This window comes from Myotis daubentonii, chromosome 2 (assembly GCF_963259705.1).
Source record: "Myotis daubentonii chromosome 2, mMyoDau2.1, whole genome shotgun sequence".
In the NCBI taxonomy this organism is placed as follows: Eukaryota; Metazoa; Chordata; class Mammalia; order Chiroptera; family Vespertilionidae; genus Myotis; species Myotis daubentonii.
Genome location: NC_081841.1, coordinates 52,858,609 through 52,877,536, shown reverse-complemented (window position 1 = coordinate 52,877,536; position 18,928 = coordinate 52,858,609). Strand labels below are relative to the sequence as shown.

Sequence of the window (18,928 nt, the reverse complement as noted above, 5' to 3'; positions counted from 1 at the left end):
TTTTCCAGCTCTGTCAACTTCCTCTCTCACATCATGAGTCGGCAACTGAGCATCAAGTCTGGTGGTGACAAGCGTGGCTTCAGTGGGTACTCGGCAGTGGTGCTGAGGAAGGCTGTGGGCAGTGTGGCTTCTCACCACGGGGCTGGCAAAGGAGCTGGGGCCGGCTTTGGCAGTCGGAGCCTCTACAGTCTCAGAGGGGATGGACGTAGTTCCCTCCACGTGGCTGGTGGTGATGTTCGGACTGGAGGTTATAGCTTCTGGCCTGGCTCTGGGTATGGAGGAGGCCGGGCACCTGGCTTTGCTGGCAGTATGTTCGGTAGTGTTGCCCTGGGGCCTGTGTGCCCATCCATGTGCCTACCTGGGGGCATCCACCAGGTCACTGTCAACAAGAGCCTCCTAGCACCCCTCAATGTGGAGCTGGACCCCAAGATCCAGAAAGTACGTGCCCAGGAGCGAGAACAGATCAAGGCGCTGAACAATAAGTTTGCCTCCTTCATCGATAAGGTAGGTCTCATAGGAGGAGGATAAGACAGTCGAGTAAGATATGAGTGGTTCCTGCTGCCTGGGAGTGGACAGGGCATTGCAAATGGAAAGGTGGCAGCTGGACCCTAGAAGGACTCCCTGATCATAACAGAGAAAACAGGCCTGGAAGCTAGGTAGCACAAAGAAATAAATGTATGTATTGCTCTCTTTGGGGATTTTACAGAGAAGGGTGGGAAACTGGGTAAAGGGTAGCCATTTAGAAACCATGAGAAAGAAGTGATGGTTTTCTGAAGGATGGTAGATGAACCTCCAGCTCTTTAAAGAAGACAAGGGGTTAACAGACTCAGCATTATTTAGGGGAAGGGCTCATGGTACAGAAGAAACATGTACAGACACAAGGAAGAGCATCTCCTGGGTGCTGGCTCAGGTGACAGGAGAAAGCTATGGACTCACCTTTTTCAGTGACTGATTTTGTCCAGAAGGCTGTGGAATGAGCATGCAAAGGGTCTATTTTATATGGAATTTCATGAGTAGAGTCAGGACTTGAGTCAAATGACTTTAGGAAAAATCTACATAACCTGGGGAGTCAATGGTGTAAGTCCATGGGACATGATAGCATTTATTATGGTTGCAGGTGCGGTTCTTGGAACAGCAGAACCAGGTGCTGGAGACCAAGTGGGAGTTGTTGCAGCAGCTGGACCTGAGCAACTGTCAGAAGAACCTGGAGCCCCTCCTGGAGGGCTACATCAGCACCCTGCGGAAGCAGCTGGAGACACTGTCGGGGGACAGGGTGAGGCTGGACTCAGAGCTGAAGAGCATGCGGGTCCTGGTGGAGGACTACAAGAAGAGGTGAGCAGGTACCCCCAAAGATCATGGGTCATGTTCCCAGAAGCTCCTGGGCTCAGCCAATTTTTAAGCCACTTTAGGAGGGAAGGGAGCAAGCACCAGGGTCAGTGCTCACACCCCTTCTCTGGTTGTGGGGGAAAGACCCTGTTTGATAACTTCCTATCTAGTTGATAGGAAAAGTTCCTATGCTCATTGAGTCCCTGACTGGTTCAGTGGCCAGTTTGGGGAGCATAATAGACACCTGAATATTTTCCAGCAAGTGGAATGTAGATGAGGTAACTCAGGGACAGACCACTGCCACCACCAGCTTCTGCACTGCTCACCTTTAGGAGAGCTTGTGGGGACTCTATATCCTGAGCACTTGCTCAATCAGAGGGAAGACAAGGCTACTTGGCTGTTGGGACTGAGGCCTCTGCTATCTTCTTTCCTGGCCCACAGGTATGAGGTGGAGATTAATCGGCGCACAGCAGCTGAGAATGAGTTTGTGGTGCTCAAGAAGGTAAGAGAGAGAAGAGCCTAAGGACTCTGGCCTCTCTTACACCCCATCCTAACCAACTCTGCTCAGTATTTCAGCCCAGGTCTCTTGGGGCAGGGGCTGGTGCCTGAATGGGGATGGAGTCATACATAGTTCTGGTCTCCAGCAAATTGAAAAGACAGGGCGTACATCCAGGAAATGGACAGAGTCAGTCAGGAGAGACTTCTGGTCTGGGAATTGGGAAACTTTGGTTCAGTTCAGCCTTCCTGTGTGACTTGAAGAAACTCACCCCACCTCCCTGGGCTTTGTTTTCTCCAGGTGTAGCAGAGAACGAGTAGGCCTCATTCTCCTTTTCCTATTCCCAAAGATTCAGTGAGTCTGAGAGAAAAGCAATATCGAGTGATTGTATTCATCAATGTGTTTTCCTTTGTGGGCAAAACACAGGAAATCAGATGGCTTTGGGGCAGGGACAAGAAAGCTGATGGGAGGGGGGTTGTATTGACCAATGGCTTTGGTGCCTCTTGGCAGGATGCAGATGCAGCCTACATGGTCAAGGTGGAGCTCCAGGCCAAAGTGGACTCTCTGGAAAAAGACATCAAGTTCCTCAAGTGTCTGTACGATGCGGTAAGGACATTCCTCCCCTTCCCCATCCCACCTCTCTCCAGCTGAGAATATCATCTGGCTCTTCCAGGGAGATGCCAATAGGAGGGATTTAGGATAAACAGTATGAAGGCTGTTTTGATGGAAAAGTGCAAAACCCTGCACTGGGAGACCATGACAGTGTAGAATCCTGGTCCCCAGAGCCCATAGACACAGGAGACGATCTCATCTGAGCCTATAAAGTGACCTTGCTCACAGGCAGAAAAAAAATGACCCCATGAAGTTCTGCTAAAGCAAAAATTCTTGTGTCTGTAAATCATAGGAAATTTCTCCCACTACCTGTTGCCTGTGTAGTGGAGGGGGGAGTCCTGGGGGGGTACAGGGGGTGTCCTGCTCCTGTGAGCCTTCTCCCTCGGCTCCACAGACAGATCTCCATCAGGTACTTCCTGCCTCCACCTTAGCCCGTTCTTCCAGGGCTGCAGGCCTAGAGACTGATGAGCACAGGAGAGAAGTTGGGGGACCCTGACTCTGTCCTCACTTCTCAACTTAGGAGATAGCCCAGATCCAGACTCATGCCAGTGAGACCTCCATTATCCTGTCCATGGACAACAACCGGGACCTGAACTTGGACAGCATCATTGCTGAGGTCCGCGCCCAGTATGAAAAGATTGCCCTGAAGAGCAAGGCCGAGGCTGAGGCCTTGTACCAGAGCAAGGTGGGCACTGGGGTGGGGATCTCCTTTCTCCACCAGCCCCTTCTTTCTTGGGAAGGTACACCTCCACCAGTGAATGGGAGAAATATCTTTGGAGATATGCTGAATGAAAAAGGGGTTATTACCAATGGCTTAACGACATTCTACCCAAAAAGAATCATTGGCAGAGGCCATTATCAAAGATAATTTTTAAAAAATGGCATGGATGGGCATATCCAATAGAGGATAGGCAATCTTCTGGTGGAAGAAAAAAGTGAGGTGTTCTTGTTATAAAACAAAGGTATTTCTAGGAGGTAGGACATGTTGCCACGGAGCAGAAGGAGTGTAACAGATATAAAGCACAGTGTATATGGGTGAGCTGGGGTGGGCAGATATGAAGAAGAGGAAGCCTAGAGCTATTTTCTTTCATTTAAAAAAATAACTAATGGGATTTTTTTATTTGTCACATTAAAAGTCTGAATTTTAAATAGATCCTTGGAGGGGGAACTTACATCTATCAGCTCAATCAACTTTAACACTTGGCTCATCCCCAGTAGCTTTTCCAGAACTTCTGCCTTCACCATGAAGTTCCATAAGTTTTTACAATCCAAACTTGGGCTTCTTCAGAATTTGACTTTCTAACAAAGACACCATGGAGCGGGTAAATAGATTGTCAAGTCTTTTCTGTCTTTTCCAATGCTACCTCAAATTAATTGACCCCTTCTTTTAAGTCTTTTGCACCTCTTGGGTCATGAATTCCATCATCTTCTTCCAGATTTGGTGGACCTGTCTATCCTGAGCATAATAGGTCTTCCTAATCTGATTGTTGTGTTTAGTAAAACCAACACAGAATAGATGAAGCAAACACTCACTGGTAGTCTTGACATCAACACACGCTTCATTCATGGCCTGCCATTTATTGACCATGGAACATATTTTGTTGCCGGGGTCCAACCCCAGCGGGTCCAGGGGTCCCCATAGGTGTGGATGGAGTCGGCGAAGAAGGAATGACACAGGGACTTCTCCAGCCAGGTTTGGTCGCCATGTTCTAGTCAGGTTCTCTTGCCAATTTCTGTAGTCAGGTTCAGTCCAGGATCTATTGCCATGTTCTCTCCAGCGAAGTTCTTCTGTCTCCAGGCTCCCTGTAGGTTCTGTCTTCTGAATTCTGTCTCATGAGTTCTGTGTTCTGAGTTCTGTGTCTTTCTGTCTTGTTACAACTGTATTTATACCAGTTGATTCAATCCTATCAATCTCTATTACAAAGGTTAGGGCGTTTCTTATCTCCATTCCAGGGAGAAAAGATTATGTAGTTTAAGCATGATTGTTCGTAGTTAAAGGGATTAATTACCCGCCTGGCACTTAGTTGAGGGGTTTTATTCCCTCCCTAACTTCAGGGGAAAATCCCTACCTGGGGAAAACAACCTTTCTCAGAGACCTTGGTTAAAACATATAGTGCCAAGAAGGTGAGCAAACATATTAAGAACAGTATGCCATATATGCCAGGTCCCTTGAAACAGCAAGGATGGACCGGCTCCCGGCATTTTGTCACGGGTAAGAGCCATTCCGTGGAAATTAGTCAGGCAGTTTTTGTCCTGAACATTCTCAGTAATTAGCTTCAATTTTCTAAATGCAAATTCATCATTCTGCAGATCAGCTAGTGTCACTTCAAAAACATGACCCTTGATACCATCAGATACGATTTGGGTTCCTTGAGTTCTTGTGACTAGTGTTTTCCCAATATTCTTATATTGAATATAGCTGGTGCTTTCACATCATACCAATTTTTCTTAGAAAATAGATCAACCACTTTCTTCTTGGCTCCCTTTTTGTTGCCTTGCATAAGGCGCTCATTCTTGTCAACCACTGTGGTGGTGGCGTTCAGAGGGCAAAAAGGCCAGGAGCTCTTTTCTGATCAGTGAGGGAGGGCTTCCAAGAGGAGAGAGGAGAGTTCTAGGTGCCTTCTAAGTAAGAGGAGCTATGCTTTGGAGTAAAGCCCTTGGGGCTGTCACTGAGAAGAGCCTTACCTGGGCTCTCAGCGCTCACTCCTGTCAGTTCTAGCACTCCTTTTCACAGTCATTAAAGCCCAAGAACAGCAAGGATACAGGTTCACTTTCTCCATCCATAGCCACATCAGCCCCTATTCTCTGAAGAACTGGCCAAGGGGAGAGGGAAAGATTTGAGCTACAAGTCCTGTGCCCCAAATCACATCACCCCAGGGATATGTGCTGTCCTCGGCTTCCTGTCCACATGAAAGGGCTGCAGGACAATGTATGGTTCATGTGAGCAGGGACCTCTCTCCTATCCTGTTCATAGCTGAACAGAAGCTGAACCTGAACCTGAACCTGAACAGAACTTAGCTTTTAAAAGATGCCTCTACATAGAAGTACTAAATGAGTGGAAAGAGTCAGAGCTCTTCTTATATTTTGGAAGTGTTTAACAAATAATATGAGCTGCCTTTTCCTTTATCCAACCCAAGACTGTATGCAGGGTGATGAGAAGGGAGGTTAGGCCCAGCAAACAGGTTCTGCTTAGAGAAGCAGGTGGACTTCTTGGTCAGAACCATCACCAAACAGCTAGAAGGATGCTCAGGTCCTGTCTCCATCACCTTCTGCTCTGGAGCCACCTCCCCTGGCTCATTTCAGGGGTGGAAATGTTTACTTGGGACCCTTCTCCTACCTTGAATGGATTGAGCAGTCCTGTCTTATCACCAACTTCCTATCTCTGGGAAACCAGATCCAGGAGCTGCAGCTGGCAGCTGGCCGGCACGGCGACGACCTTAAGAAGACCAAGAACGAGATGTCAGAGCTGAACCGGCTCGTGCAGAGGATCCGCTGTGAGACGGTCAATGTGAGGAAGCAGGTGGGCAGCAACCACGTAGAGAACACCAGGGTCAATCTCACCCTCTGCGGTGGACAAATTGGAGCCCACCCTTCAGTAAAAAGCAAATCTGCCCCACCTGGGCTTAGGAGCGCCTCAGCCATCCACTGTCCCTCCTTCCCACCCACTGTCAGAGCAGGCACCTGCTCAGAATTGGGAGGAGCCTTGAGCTTATTTCATCTGACTCCTGGGCTGGAGAGGGAAGTAACTTATCCAGGATCCCCAACTTGTTATTTTTTTTAAAAAAAATTTTATTGATTGCTGTGTGTGTGTATGTGTGTGTGTGAGAGATAGATAGATAGAGAGAGAGAGAGAGAGAGAGAGAGAGAGAGAGAGAGAGAGAGGATCAATGATTTGCTGTTCTATTTATTTATGCATTCATTGGTTGATTCTTGTTTGTGCCCTGATCGGGGATCAAATCTGCAACCTTGTCATAGCAGGATGACACTCCAATCAACTGTGCTACCCAGCCAGGACCCCAGCTGGTTATTAATAGAGCCAGGATTAGAATCCAGGTTTTTTCCTTCCTTTCCCCTCTTTCTCAGATTTTTTCTGTGTGCAATGAACCTGGCCCATGTCTCCTTCAAGTGTGACCCTCTGAGGGCATCCCCCATGCCTCTTCCTCCCACTAGACACACAATACAGGTGGGATGTGTGGGGTGTGCATTCAGGGCCCCTCAGGGTGAGACAGGTTCATGGTGGCTGAGTGAGATTGACAGCAGATGAAGCCCTCCGGGTCCCCTGTCCTATGCCGAAGTACCGTTTCTATTTCACCGGAAGGATCCTGTCTTACTTGGAAGCAGCAAACCTTAAGCACTGTGTCCGTGGGAAGATGATTTTAAGGGGTGGCAAATCCTTCCTGTGTTCTCCCCAGAGAACCAGGTCAACTCTGCTAGTGACAGGCTTGCCAAACTGAAAGACCAGAGCCCGCGCTCCTCCCCACACCCCACAACCTTCCACACCAGGCACAGGCTCCACAGACTGTTCCTCCTCCGTTAGCACCTGTCATCACAGGGCTGCCAGATGTTCATCAGAGCCCAGTTTCTGAGGCCATAGGCCTAATTTCAGGCCAGACTTGGGGACCATCTAGACCAGCGGTTCTCAACCTGTAGGTCGAGACCCCTTTGGGGGTCGAATGACCCTTTCACAGGGGTCGCCTAAGACCATCAGAAAACACATATATAATTACATATTGTTTTTGTGATTGATCACTATGCTTTAATTATGTTCAATTTGTAACAATGAAATTGGGGGTCACCACAACATGAGGAACTGTATTAAAGGGTCATGGCATTAGGAAGGTTGAGAACCACTGATAGACAGACCATCCTCACAGAGTGTTCATTCTTATTGCTAAATGGTAGAATGGGTCTCCAATGAGAGCTGTCCTACAGGCAGAAATCCTATCACAATGGCAACTGGTGTGTTATTTGATCCTTAGAGGCATCCTGGCTGGGTCTCAGCACAATTCTCTGGACCTGGCATACGTGGAACCTACAGCCATTGGTGGCTTCAACCCCAGCCCTTAGACAACTTTTCCAACATCGAAAAGTTTGCATTCCTGAAAGGCAACCACTCTGATAGCTTTTCACAACCTTAAATATCCATCTGCAACAGAAAGTAGGGGAGACCCAGCTTCTGGTGTTGGCTCTGCAGCTATTTCCTTTTGTCACTTGGGCCTCATCTGTAAAGTGAGGGGGTTATGCTACCTAACCTTTAAGATCTAAAAAGTTTGTTGTGTTCTGAAGATCTCCCCATTTTTTGCCTTTCAGTGTGCCAACCTGGAGACGTCCATCGCCAATGCTGAGCAGAAGGGGGACAGCGCCCTGAAGGATGCCCGGGCCAAGCTGGACGAGCTGGAGGCTGCCCTGCACCAGGGCAAGGAGGAGCTGGCCCGGATGCTGCGCGAGTACCAGGAGCTCATGAGCCTGAAGCTGGCCCTGGACATGGAGATCGCCACCTACCGCAAGCTGCTGGAGAGCGAGGAGTGCCGGTGAGGGGGCAAAGGTGCCAAGGGAGAAGGGGCTGTGGGTGGCTCTCCGCTAGGATGAGGGCCGTTTGGAAGCCTCCTGTAAGGGAAGGTCAGTTGGGAGCGCCATGAAGCACAGGTGGTTGGTGGTGCTGTGGAAAGAGCCAGTGGGGTCAGAGAGACCTGGGTTTAATTGCTAGCTTTGCCACTTACAGCTGTTTGGTTCTGGTAAATCACTACTGTCCCCAGGTCTCTATTTTCTCATCTATAAAATGAGGATTATGAGCTGCATCTTATGGGTTGTTATAAGGTTGAATTAAAACAATATACACATAAAAGCAGGAGCCCGCTAAGGCTTAGCTGAATCTAGACACACCCCCTGAGGTTTTCTCCTCTAACTTTCTGTCCTTCAGAATGTCCGGTGAGAATCCGTCCTCTGTGAGCATCTGTGAGTATCCCTGAGAACTGGGTTGGGTGGGGATCCTGGTTGGATGGGAAGACGGGGACCCCAGGATAAGGTGATGCTCCTTCTCCACTCACTGTCTCCTCCTAGCTTGGAGTTTCTGGAAATGTCTTGTGAAGCTTCTCTGGCTTCAAAGGAAACCTAGTCCCCTTTTGTCCCGTGGAAGCAGTGAATGAAGTAATGCCCACCCCAGTCCTCCCTAGCTCTCCCCTGGGCATCATCGTTGAGAGAAAGGGTTGAGAATATGGCCTTGGGAGCCAGTGGTCTGAGACTCTCCAGGAGGGCAGGGAGCATGTCTGTCCTGAGTGGCCCTCACCTCACACCATGCTGGGCTCAACAGAGGGTCTCGCTTCATCTTTGTGGTGTTTCTTGATGCTGAGGGCTGCTGTGGGACTAAGGGGGATGGCTCACCTTCTGACGGACTCCACTGAACTCCTTTCCTGCTCTTGGCTCTGCCTCCTCAGCTGTCATCAGCAGTGCAGGCAGCTACCACCTCGGCTCCTCCGCCAGTACCACCCTTGGTGCCAGCAGTGCGGCGGGAAGCTCTGGCAGCACCTGGAGTGAGCAGACCAGGACCAGAGGGGCACCAGGGACAGAACCCAAGGACTCTCAAGGCAAGAGCATCCCAGTCAGTGCCCCAGCCAGGAAAGACACTCGATGAGCCACACGGCCCCTTGCTTCAGCACCTCAGAGAAGAGATGCCCTTGCCCATGCCCTGCCTGAAGACACCTGCCACACCCCAATCCTCCACCCTGAGGCCTAGAACCCTGGGCCATTGAACCATGGCTTGTCTCACTGTCAAATTCTGATTGGAACCGTCACCTCCCTGTTTCCTCAGGCCCTGTGTGCACTTTGTGACTTCTCGTTTTCTTTGCTGCCTTCAACTGGCAGGGGTCTTGGCTATAATTATCTTTTCGGTCTTAGCTATGATCATCCCTACAGAGAGAGGAGAGGAAGGAGATGGAGAGGATGGAGGAGAGTCAGCAGGGAGGGGAAAAGGTCTTTGCAGAACCACTCCATTAAGCAGGAGAAAATGTGTATAGTCTCAGACAGCAGCTGTGCCCATAGTCACAGGGCCAAATGAAGGAGGACTGGAGATCTTCTGCCACCCACCACCCACCCACTACCTTTATTATTAGTAATAGCTACTTCCACATGTCAAGAACCTACTACATGCCAAGCTCCCTACATGTTTTGCCTTTCATTATCATCCCTCCTGCAAGATGCAGTCAGTATCCTTGGGACAGATGAGAAGACTCATTCTCTGAGAGGCTGCAGAACTTGTCTCCATCACTCACTAAGTGCCAGGGTCTGGAGATGAGCCAGATCAGGCTGACCCCAGGGTCTGTGTTCTTTCCATGGCACAACACTGCCTGTTTAACAAAGGGAATGTTAAATTCATGACTCTTTTAGTCAAGCGCTGTGATTTATCTTTGGTCTTCTCTCTGGGCTGTGTCCTGCCGTAGTTTCTGACTCAGTTCTTCTTGCTATGAGTTGTGTTTGGCAAGGGAATCTTGATCTGTTTCTGGTGGTACCTCCCAGCCCAGAAGCCATGGCCTTTGATGTAAATATTTCTAAGAATGGCAACACCCAGTTCCTCCTTTGTATGAGTCATGACTGAATGTCTGCTGTATATTCAATAAATTGCCCTCGATTAATGTCAGAGCTGCACTCCTGCCAGTGTGTCAATCTCTCCAAATTGCCCACCCCATAATGATAGTGTACCCCACCTAGCACACGTGCACAAACCTGGGAGGCTAGAGGCAGACCAGAACAGCCTTCTCTGGCGGTGAGGTCAGGCTGATAGGAGATATGAACACACATGCAAAGCCACACATTTATACAAATCAGGGAATGGCAGCCCAGTGCAGCAATGCTGAGAAGTGATCAGAATGGAGGAGCTAAGCAAGGAAGACTTCCTGGAGAAGGAGGAGAGTTTAATCAAATAATCAGAAAGATAGACACGTAGATTCCCAGAGAGAGAACTTACATTACGCTATTGCAGTAGGTTTGAGTGCAGGTTTTGTGAACTTGTTTTGGTGAGCGGTGGGAGGGCTCAGATTTTTTGATATCGGTAGTGGGGTTGACTGAGTTTCCAAATTCAGCCCATTAGTCAGCTTTCTTATTTGTCTTGTGTTATGAGTATGCACCCAGTTGTTCCCCTGACAGCTCTCAGGGGAACAGGGATGGGGCCTAGTGAGGACGGGGCCTCTGGTCCCAAGCTGCTGCCTCCATTGACCTCATTGTGCCTTCCATGTATCAAGGAGGTCCTCTTCTGTGTGTGCCAGGATGCAATAAACCTTGGGAAGAACAAGATCCCAGGAGTCTGGTGGGCTTTCTTCCCAAATGCCTCTCTTTGATGTTTCTGGGTCATCTCTGTGGGTATTGGAGAACAGTGAGTGCGCTGGGAGTTACGGGGGTTCTATTGCAGCTTGGCCACTAGCCAGTCACCTGCTATGCTCAGACCAAATCAGTGGTTCTTAACCTGATGGGTCATGACCCCTTTGAGATTTGATGGAAGCTATGGGCCTTTTTCCTTGGAAAATATACAGAATTATGCCTGCATGTTCAGAGGTCACAGCCTACCCCCCAAAGCCCATTAGTGGACTCCCTGGGTCATGAACTCCAGGACCAAATACCCCTAAAGTCCTTCCTAGCACGGATGCTCTGCCTTTCACAAAAGGCCAAATTCCCAGTGACCCAGTGAAAGGGGCTCGGGGTAGAGTAGATGGGATTCACTTCTTGAAATAAGCTTTAGTGGAATCCATGAACCATCCATTAAATTGCCTCTTCCAGGGCCACAATGCAGACACGCTTTTAACCCCTGAACTATGAGGCCTGAGTGCTGTGCCCAGCCCTGGATGCACAGTGAAGGACCCAGAGGTTACATGGATATGATCTTGGGGGACAGAGATAATGTGTCCTGTGCTGGGATGTTGAGAGTGGCAGAGGGGCAGCTCTCCTGGTTGCAGCTAATCCCCATCAGAAATGGGGAGGTTCTTTATCATCTGGGGCTTAAGATCCTGAGAAGTGCAGGGTGGTGACCATGCTCTTGATTTAGGACTCATTTTGGAAGTGTTTTTGAAGTCCAAAAGGGGAAAGCATGGAGTCAGGCCCAGTGGTGACCAACTTCAGTTCCATAGGTCAAGCTTCAGCATGCAAGGCAGAGACTAGAAGGAACAGGTGTATGTGGGAGCTTAGGTTGGAGAGCAGCCCAGGGGAGTGAGGGAGCACCCATACTGTCTAGGAGGGTAAGTATCTGGTTACTTGTTCTATGGAGACCTCCAGTGAAATTTCCAGTTAGGGGTGGGTCATCTGGCTGGGTGACATTCATGCTTACACAGTCTCTGTACATGGATTGTCATTGACACCTTTTATTCCCTGGACATTTACTGCTCCTTTGAGATTCTGCTCAGGTACCCACTCCTCCTCCTGGAAGACTTCTTGGACCCCCAGGCTGAGCTGAGTGTTTATTGGCTAGAACCTTGCAGTGCCCGATGTTCATCTCCACTGTGATATCTCCACATGTGATTGAAATGATCTGTCTGTGTGACTGATTCCATCACCATCAGAGGTCTGTAAGTACAAGGATTGGCCTTATTCATTGCTGGGCTTAGCAATTAGAAGACACTCAATGGAGCTTCACCCAACAGAGACACCCAGAGGATAGTGTTCTTAGGGTCTTACTATCCAGCACAATGTGTTTAAAAATATTTTGTGAGGTAAAACCCATACATCTATGACCATTTTGACAAGGATGCTAAGACCATTAAGTGGAGGAAAGAACAGTCTCTTCAACAAATGGTGCTGGGACAACTGGATACCCTTATGCAAAGGAATGAAGTGGGACTCCTACTTCAGACCATATACAAAAATTAACTCAAATAGGACCAACCACTTAAATATAAGAGCTAAAACCATAATACACTTAGAAAAAAAAAAACAGGGATAAATTTCATGATCTAGAATTTGGTAAAGGATTCTTAGCTATAACATCAAAAGCACAAGCAACAAAAGAGAAAATAGATAAATTGGACTTCATCAAAATGAAAAACTTCTGCACATTAAAGGACATTATTATGAAAGGGAAAAAACAACCTGAAGAATGAGAAAATATTTGCAAACCATGTCTCTGCAAAGGGTGTAGCATCTAAAATACATAAAGAACCCTTACCACTCAACAGAAAAAGACAAACAGACCAATTAAAAAATGAGCAAAGGTCTCTAATGAACCTTTCTTCAAAGAAAACATACAAATGGTCAACAAGCACATGAATAAATGCTCAACATGATTAGTCATCAAGGAAATGTAAATCCAAACCACAATGTGGTACCATTTCACACCCAGTACGATGGCTGTAATAAAAAATAATGGAAAATAAAAAGTTTTGGTGAGGATATGGAGAAATTGGAACATTTATACATTGCTGTTGGGAATGTAAAATGGTTCATCTACTGTGGAAAACACTTGGGAAGTTCCTCATAAAATTAAACAATTCTACTCCTAAGTATACATATCCAAAAGAATTGAAAACAAGTGTTTAAACAAATACATGTACATGCGTGCTCATAGCAGCACTGCTCATGATAGTTAAAGGTGGAAGCAACCTGCTATAGTCTGAATGTTTATGTCTTATGAAAAGTCACATGTTGAAATCCTAACCCCTAAAGATGATGGGCCTTTGGGAGTTGCTTAGGTTATGAGAATGGAGTCCTCATGAATGGGATTAGTGTTCTGATAAAAGGGACCCTGCAGAGCTCCCCAGCCCTTTCCACCATCTGAGGACATAGTGAGATGCCACTGGCTATGAACCAGGAAGAGGGCCTGCTCCAGAGTGCAACTATGTTGGCACCTTGATCTTGGACTTCCCAAACTACAGAACTGTGGGAAATAAATTTCTGTTGTTTATAAGCCACCAGTCTATTGTATGTGTTATAGGAGCCTGAAAGGAATATGACACAGCTCCGATGTCCATCAACAAATGAATGGATAAAAAAAATTGTGGCATATTCATACAATGGAATATTATCCTATATAATAAAAGGCTAATATGAAAATTGACCGAATGGCAGAACGACCAGTCTCTATGGTGTGCACTGACCACCAGGGGGCAGATGCTCAACATAGGAGCTGCCCCTTGGTGGTCAGCACGAAGCCAAGCTCATGGCTGGTGAGTGCAGTGGCAGTGGTGGGAGCCTCTCCTGCCTCCATGGCAGTTCTAAGGATGTCCAACTGCTGGCTTAAGCCATCAATGGTACGTCCCCTGAGGGCTCCCAGACTGTGAGAGGGCGCAGGCCAGGCTGAGGGATGCCCTCCCCCAAGTGCACGAATTTCGTGCAGTGGTCCTCTAGTCTATATATATAAAAGCCTAAGCGACTGTTACTACAGAAAGACTGGAATGACCAGTCGCTATGATGTGCACTGACCATTAGAGGGAAGATGCTCAATACAGGAGCTGCCCCCAGCCTGCAGGGCCCGATTGCTGATGGGGCCTGCCGGCCAACCTCCCAGTTTCTCCCCGCAGCCGGCAGGCCCTGATTGCCTGATCAGGGCTGGGCCCCTGGGCTGGGATGGGAAAATGGGGGTGGGTGGCGGTGGAAGCAGGTGGCAAGGGAAGGAAGAGGCAGGGAGGTGGAGAACCTGATCAGCCCTGGTTGCCGGCCAGGCCTAGGGACCCCACCTGTGCGTGAATTTCATGCTCCAGGCCTCTAGTTTAGTCATAAAAAGGACTAACACACTGATACACAAGTGTGGATAAACCTTGAAAACATTATGCTAAGTGAAAGAAGTCAGACACAAAAGGTCACATATTGTACGAGTCCATTCATCTGAAATGTCCAGCATAAATAAATCCAGAGAGATTTGGTGGTTGGAGGGATCCAGATAGGAGGAATGAGAACTGACTGCAAATGCATACTGGATTTCCTTCTAGAATGAAAATATTTGAACTAGGTAAAGGTTGTGATTGCACTACATTGTGAATATATTAATGCTACTAAAGTGTTTGCTTTAAAATGATTACTTTTAGCCCAGCCAGCATGGCTCAGTGGTTGAGCATTGACCTATGAACCAGGAGGTCATGATTCAATTCCTGGTCAGGGCACCTGCTTGTGGGTTACAGGCTCAATCTCCAGTGGGGGACATGCAGTAGGCAGCCGATCAGTTATTCTCTCTCATTATTGATGTTTTTATCTCTCTCTTCCACTCCCTTCCTTTCTGAAATCAATAAAAATATATTTTAAAAAATGAAATAAAATGTTACTTTTATATGAATCTTACCTAAATAAAAATAAATTGGGGAGAGGGCAGGTAGCAGAGAAAAGGCCAGAGAAACGTTGCTCCCAGCTTTTCCTACCAAATAGCAACCTGCAGTAAATACAGGGAGAACAGTTGCGGCCAGTAGGAGGATGAAGATCTTACCTTTCATTTGATTGATCAAAGGGAAGTCTGGGGAATTTGAGGACCTCTCATTTCCTTTATCCCCAATATGAGAGCACAGAGAGATTGCTCAGTAAGTGGTGAATGAATTACTGATTGCAAAAGAAGATGGCAGTCATGAAATGTGTACCCTGTCTCCTGGAACCTCATCCACTCTTTCTTGCCCTCCTCCCTGTGCCTTTCCCTCTGCCTCTGACCCTCTCATTTTCTGATCTCTACAAATTTCTCCCCAGATTCCAAACTTGGTGTAGCTCAAGGCTTTAACTTATTCATCCATGTGCATTGGTAGAGAAAGTTTCATTGAAATGGATGCTCTGTGACCTTGAGAAGTCAGTTTGTCCATCCTTCTGCCCTTTGGAAGGATGTTCTTACACACTCAACTAGTCAGGATCTTTCCTGCTCTTATGAACTCAGAGATGTTGAATGAATGAATTTGATTCCCTTACTTGGTCACCAGCTGTGTTTCACCACATCCCTTCATGGCTATTATTGAAAATGAATGTAGTGAAAATGAGACAATTGGCTCTTGCTTGTGTGCCACTAGTGGAGAAGAATGGAAACATGGCAGTTAATAGCTAATTCAAGATGGGGCCCATTGTCAGGTCAGTGGTCCTCAGAAACCCGTGTACACATGCATAGACATGTGCTCATTGCCTCACTGGTTCATGTCTATGGAAGATATTGAAAATATTTAACAATTGGTATTCTGCTCATGTCCACGTTCAAGTCCACCCAATATGGATGTGTACCCACACATGTCCTCCAACATGTTGGGGCATATCTGTCAGCTGGAAGAAGTCAGAGTGGACCTGCAGGATGGGGGTTAGATGGGCAGACAGGGGAGGACTGCCCAAGAGGCTACTGCCTGAATTCCAGAGGGAGAGAGGATCAGGTGCAGCCTGGGCCAGGCAGTGATGATAGATACAGAGGAGCTGGGGCAACAGAAGACAGGTGACTTCCTAAGAGCGGGGAGCACCTAGGACAGTGGTGGCAAACCTATGACATGTGTGTCAGAGGTGACATGCGAACTCATTTTTTTGGTTGATTTTTCTTTGTTAAATGGCATTTAATATATAAAATAAATATCAAAAATATAAATCTTTGTTTTACTATGGTTGCAAATATCAAAAAATTTCTATATGTGACATGGCACCAGAGTTAAGTTAGGGTTTTTCAAAATGCTGACACGCCGAGCTCAAAAGGTTTGCCATCACTGACCTAGGAGGATGGCCGTGAGCACGCGTTTCATGGCAGAGCCCATGGGGGATAGGAAGTGTGAGCTCAGTTTTCCACATTGTGGTGCAGATGTAGGAAGGACAGCAGGAAATTGGAACTGGAGCTTGTGGGAGGCTAGAGTTGGTCATGTGCACCTGGAATAGGTCAGGCACCTGCACTGGGCATTTGTACGTGAGGAAGCCAGGACGGTGTAGAGACTAAGAGTACACATTGCAGGCAGGCTGCCTGGTTGAATCCTGGCTCAGCTACTCACTAACTGTGCAACCTTGAGTAAGTTACCTAACTTCCTGTGCCTCAGTATCTTCATCTGTAAAATGGGGATAATAACAGTACCTGCCTCATAAGGCTGTTGTGAGAATTAAATGAGCTAATATAGGTGAAGTGCTCAGAGCAGTGCCTGGCAGAGCTCACACTGTGTGTTAGCTGCTACTACTACTATTATCATCATCACCATTATTATTATTTACAAGTTGCCTGCCATCCTCCTTGGGGAGCAGGTGGAATAGGTATTAGTATCCCCCTTCTTAGAGATGTGGAAACAGAGGTTTAGGAAGTTGCGAGACCTTCCCTTGTTCACACTGCAGGCCCAGGACTTAGGTCTTCAGAGCCCAAGGATACACACTTTGCCGGAGGCTTGGAGTGAGGATGGAGGAAGGAGATGGTCAGCAAAGCTCAAAGGAGGTGCTTCTAGCTTCAGAGCTGAGCGAGGGGCTGGCTGCCTTGGGGGGCACCCCTGGCAGCCACACTGCAGGATGGGAGCAGAGCTGAGTGCCTGGTGGGGTGGCGCTCCTCTGTCCCTTATATCCCAGCTCCTCTGGGGTGAGCTCACATTTGGCCTTGCCAGCTGCCAACCTGCTGAACAGCTGACCTGCCCCTAGATGAGCGGCTCTGATTGTGACCACATCCCCCAGGGACTGTGCTCTCTCCAACTGGCTTGGGGCTGAGCACCCTGCCTGCAACTCCAGGAGGATGCAGGGACACGAGGAGGGGGCTTGTGGGTGTTCACATACAACATGCTCCTTTCCTGGGTCTGTGTGCTGAGGAGGGCTGGCAGGGCCTGAGCTGATGTCATCCAAATCGCCCAGCTCATTCTCTCTAATTTTGGAGACAATTATTTCCTTAGAGCACTACCTGCTTCTCTCTCAGCACCTCTAGCCTCTCCCCACCCCCACCCCCTGCTCCTACCCACACAGCAGTTAGATTCTGCTTCCTCGAACACGTGTGGCTCAGACTCTGCCTGGCTCACAAGCCCTCAGTGGCCCCCTACCACTTGCCCTATCCCATGTACAGCTTGGGACCTAGGGTCCCTCCCCCCATGGTCACCCTTCACTCATATGATGACTTCAGCCCGAAAGGTCCTTTCCTCAATACTCTTTCTCCTGGCAGTCTGGGCCATTTTCATATTTCCTCTCTGCCCGTCCACCCAAGCCCTCTCCCTTTAAAGGACTCGAATTCAAACCCTTTCCTTTGGGCAGTCCTTTTGGACTCAGTGTCCTCAGGTCTTGCCTCTCTTCTGTGCATTCCCTTTTCTTCTCACTCAGCAATTACATCTTGGATTGGACTAAATGTTCTTGCCCATCACTTTCCAAGACCTTCTCTGGAGGCTTCTCAGACCCCAGAAGACTGAGGGGGTGCAAGTAGGTCTCTACTGGGGCCAAGGGATCACAACAAATGTGGCAAAGTGATCATCACCATAGAGGTAGAAATGAAATTACAAAGTTACAAATTGTGCGAACCAAATTAAACATTTTGCCTATGAAACCAAGAGACATACAAAACATAATTTATTTAATACACAATTCAAATTTTCCCTTGACTGCCCGAGCTAGATGTTTCTGATAGCTCGGACACACTCCCTTCCACTGTTTCACAAGGGAGTTAAACTGCAGCTTAGACATTTCCATGCCTGGCTAAGCATCGCTCAGAATTTCATTCCCACCTAGAAAGTTGGGAGATCCCCGGAAAGGCATGAAGGGAAATGAAGCTAAAATACAGTAGATCACATCCTCCACCAGCCCAAGAGGTCTCCCAAAGCAAGGGGCTCTGTCTCATTTTGCCCCTGAGTCTCCCTAAATCTCAGTAAGGCCTGGGAAGGGCCTTGGAAACCTCAGTGAACTGTGGCCCTGTCCGGGTTTCCTTCTGTCCCTCCCCTTTTCCCTCCAGCAAAAAAATACAAGCAGCCCAGGAGCCCCACCTGGGCCCACCCTTCCTGTGGGTGGCCTAGAACTCTCCTCCTTCCTGTTCTATCATCATCCTCATCAACAACATTGGGTGTTTCATACCTAATAGCCAGGATCTGATTAATTCACGATAAGGTGTTAATGACTTGTTAATAGCTTGATGAGATGCTTTTCCCAGGAACACCGTATTTGGAGGGATGCAGAAACCAAGTGCTTTGATGGCAGGGTACTTTGCATTGCCCCCCTCAGCACTTGGTAAGAGCTAGTAAATATTTGACAAGTGGATCAAGCCAAGAGACTTGGCTCAACAGAGGTTTATTGAAGGGAGAACATAAGAGAGGGGGAGAGTGGGAAGGAGGGAGGGAGGGAAAAGTATACTAGATGGTCTTCGATCTAGAGAACCTCTACTTTCTTTACAAAGAAAAACATGACATGAAATGACATGTGACACAGCCTTCAGAGGAACTTCATGGCAGCTGCCCACAGAGTCACTGTCTTTCCAGCACATACCAAGACCATGCTAAGGGCTGAGGGAGAGGAGGAGAGTGCAGACCTGGGCTATGCTGACCCAGGAAGACCCCTGGGAAGAGGGCAGGTGGGGGAGCAATAGAACGAGAGCTGGCAAAAGAGAGGGGGAAGGATGGATAGAAGATGGAGAGGAGCGATGAG

At 48.0% G+C, this 18,928-nt stretch overlaps 1 protein-coding gene and 1 pseudogene across 1 annotated transcript; one reads left to right on the top strand and one right to left on the bottom strand.

The window, feature by feature from the left end:
* The first annotated feature begins 33 nt into the window (after positions 1-33).
* KRT74 (keratin 74) lies at positions 34-9,437 on the top strand. Its single transcript, XM_059682987.1, has 9 exons — positions 34-504; positions 1,118-1,332; positions 1,768-1,828; positions 2,333-2,428; positions 2,955-3,119; positions 5,829-5,954; positions 7,745-7,965; positions 8,355-8,389; positions 8,869-9,437. The coding sequence occupies exons 1-9, from the start codon at positions 34-36 to the stop codon at positions 9,063-9,065; spliced, it is 1,587 nt and encodes a 528-aa protein (XP_059538970.1). The 3' UTR covers positions 9,066-9,437.
* Positions 3,579-5,205, bottom strand: LOC132226110 (40S ribosomal protein S3a-like; annotated as a pseudogene).
* Positions 9,438-18,928: the final 9,491 nt, after the last annotated feature.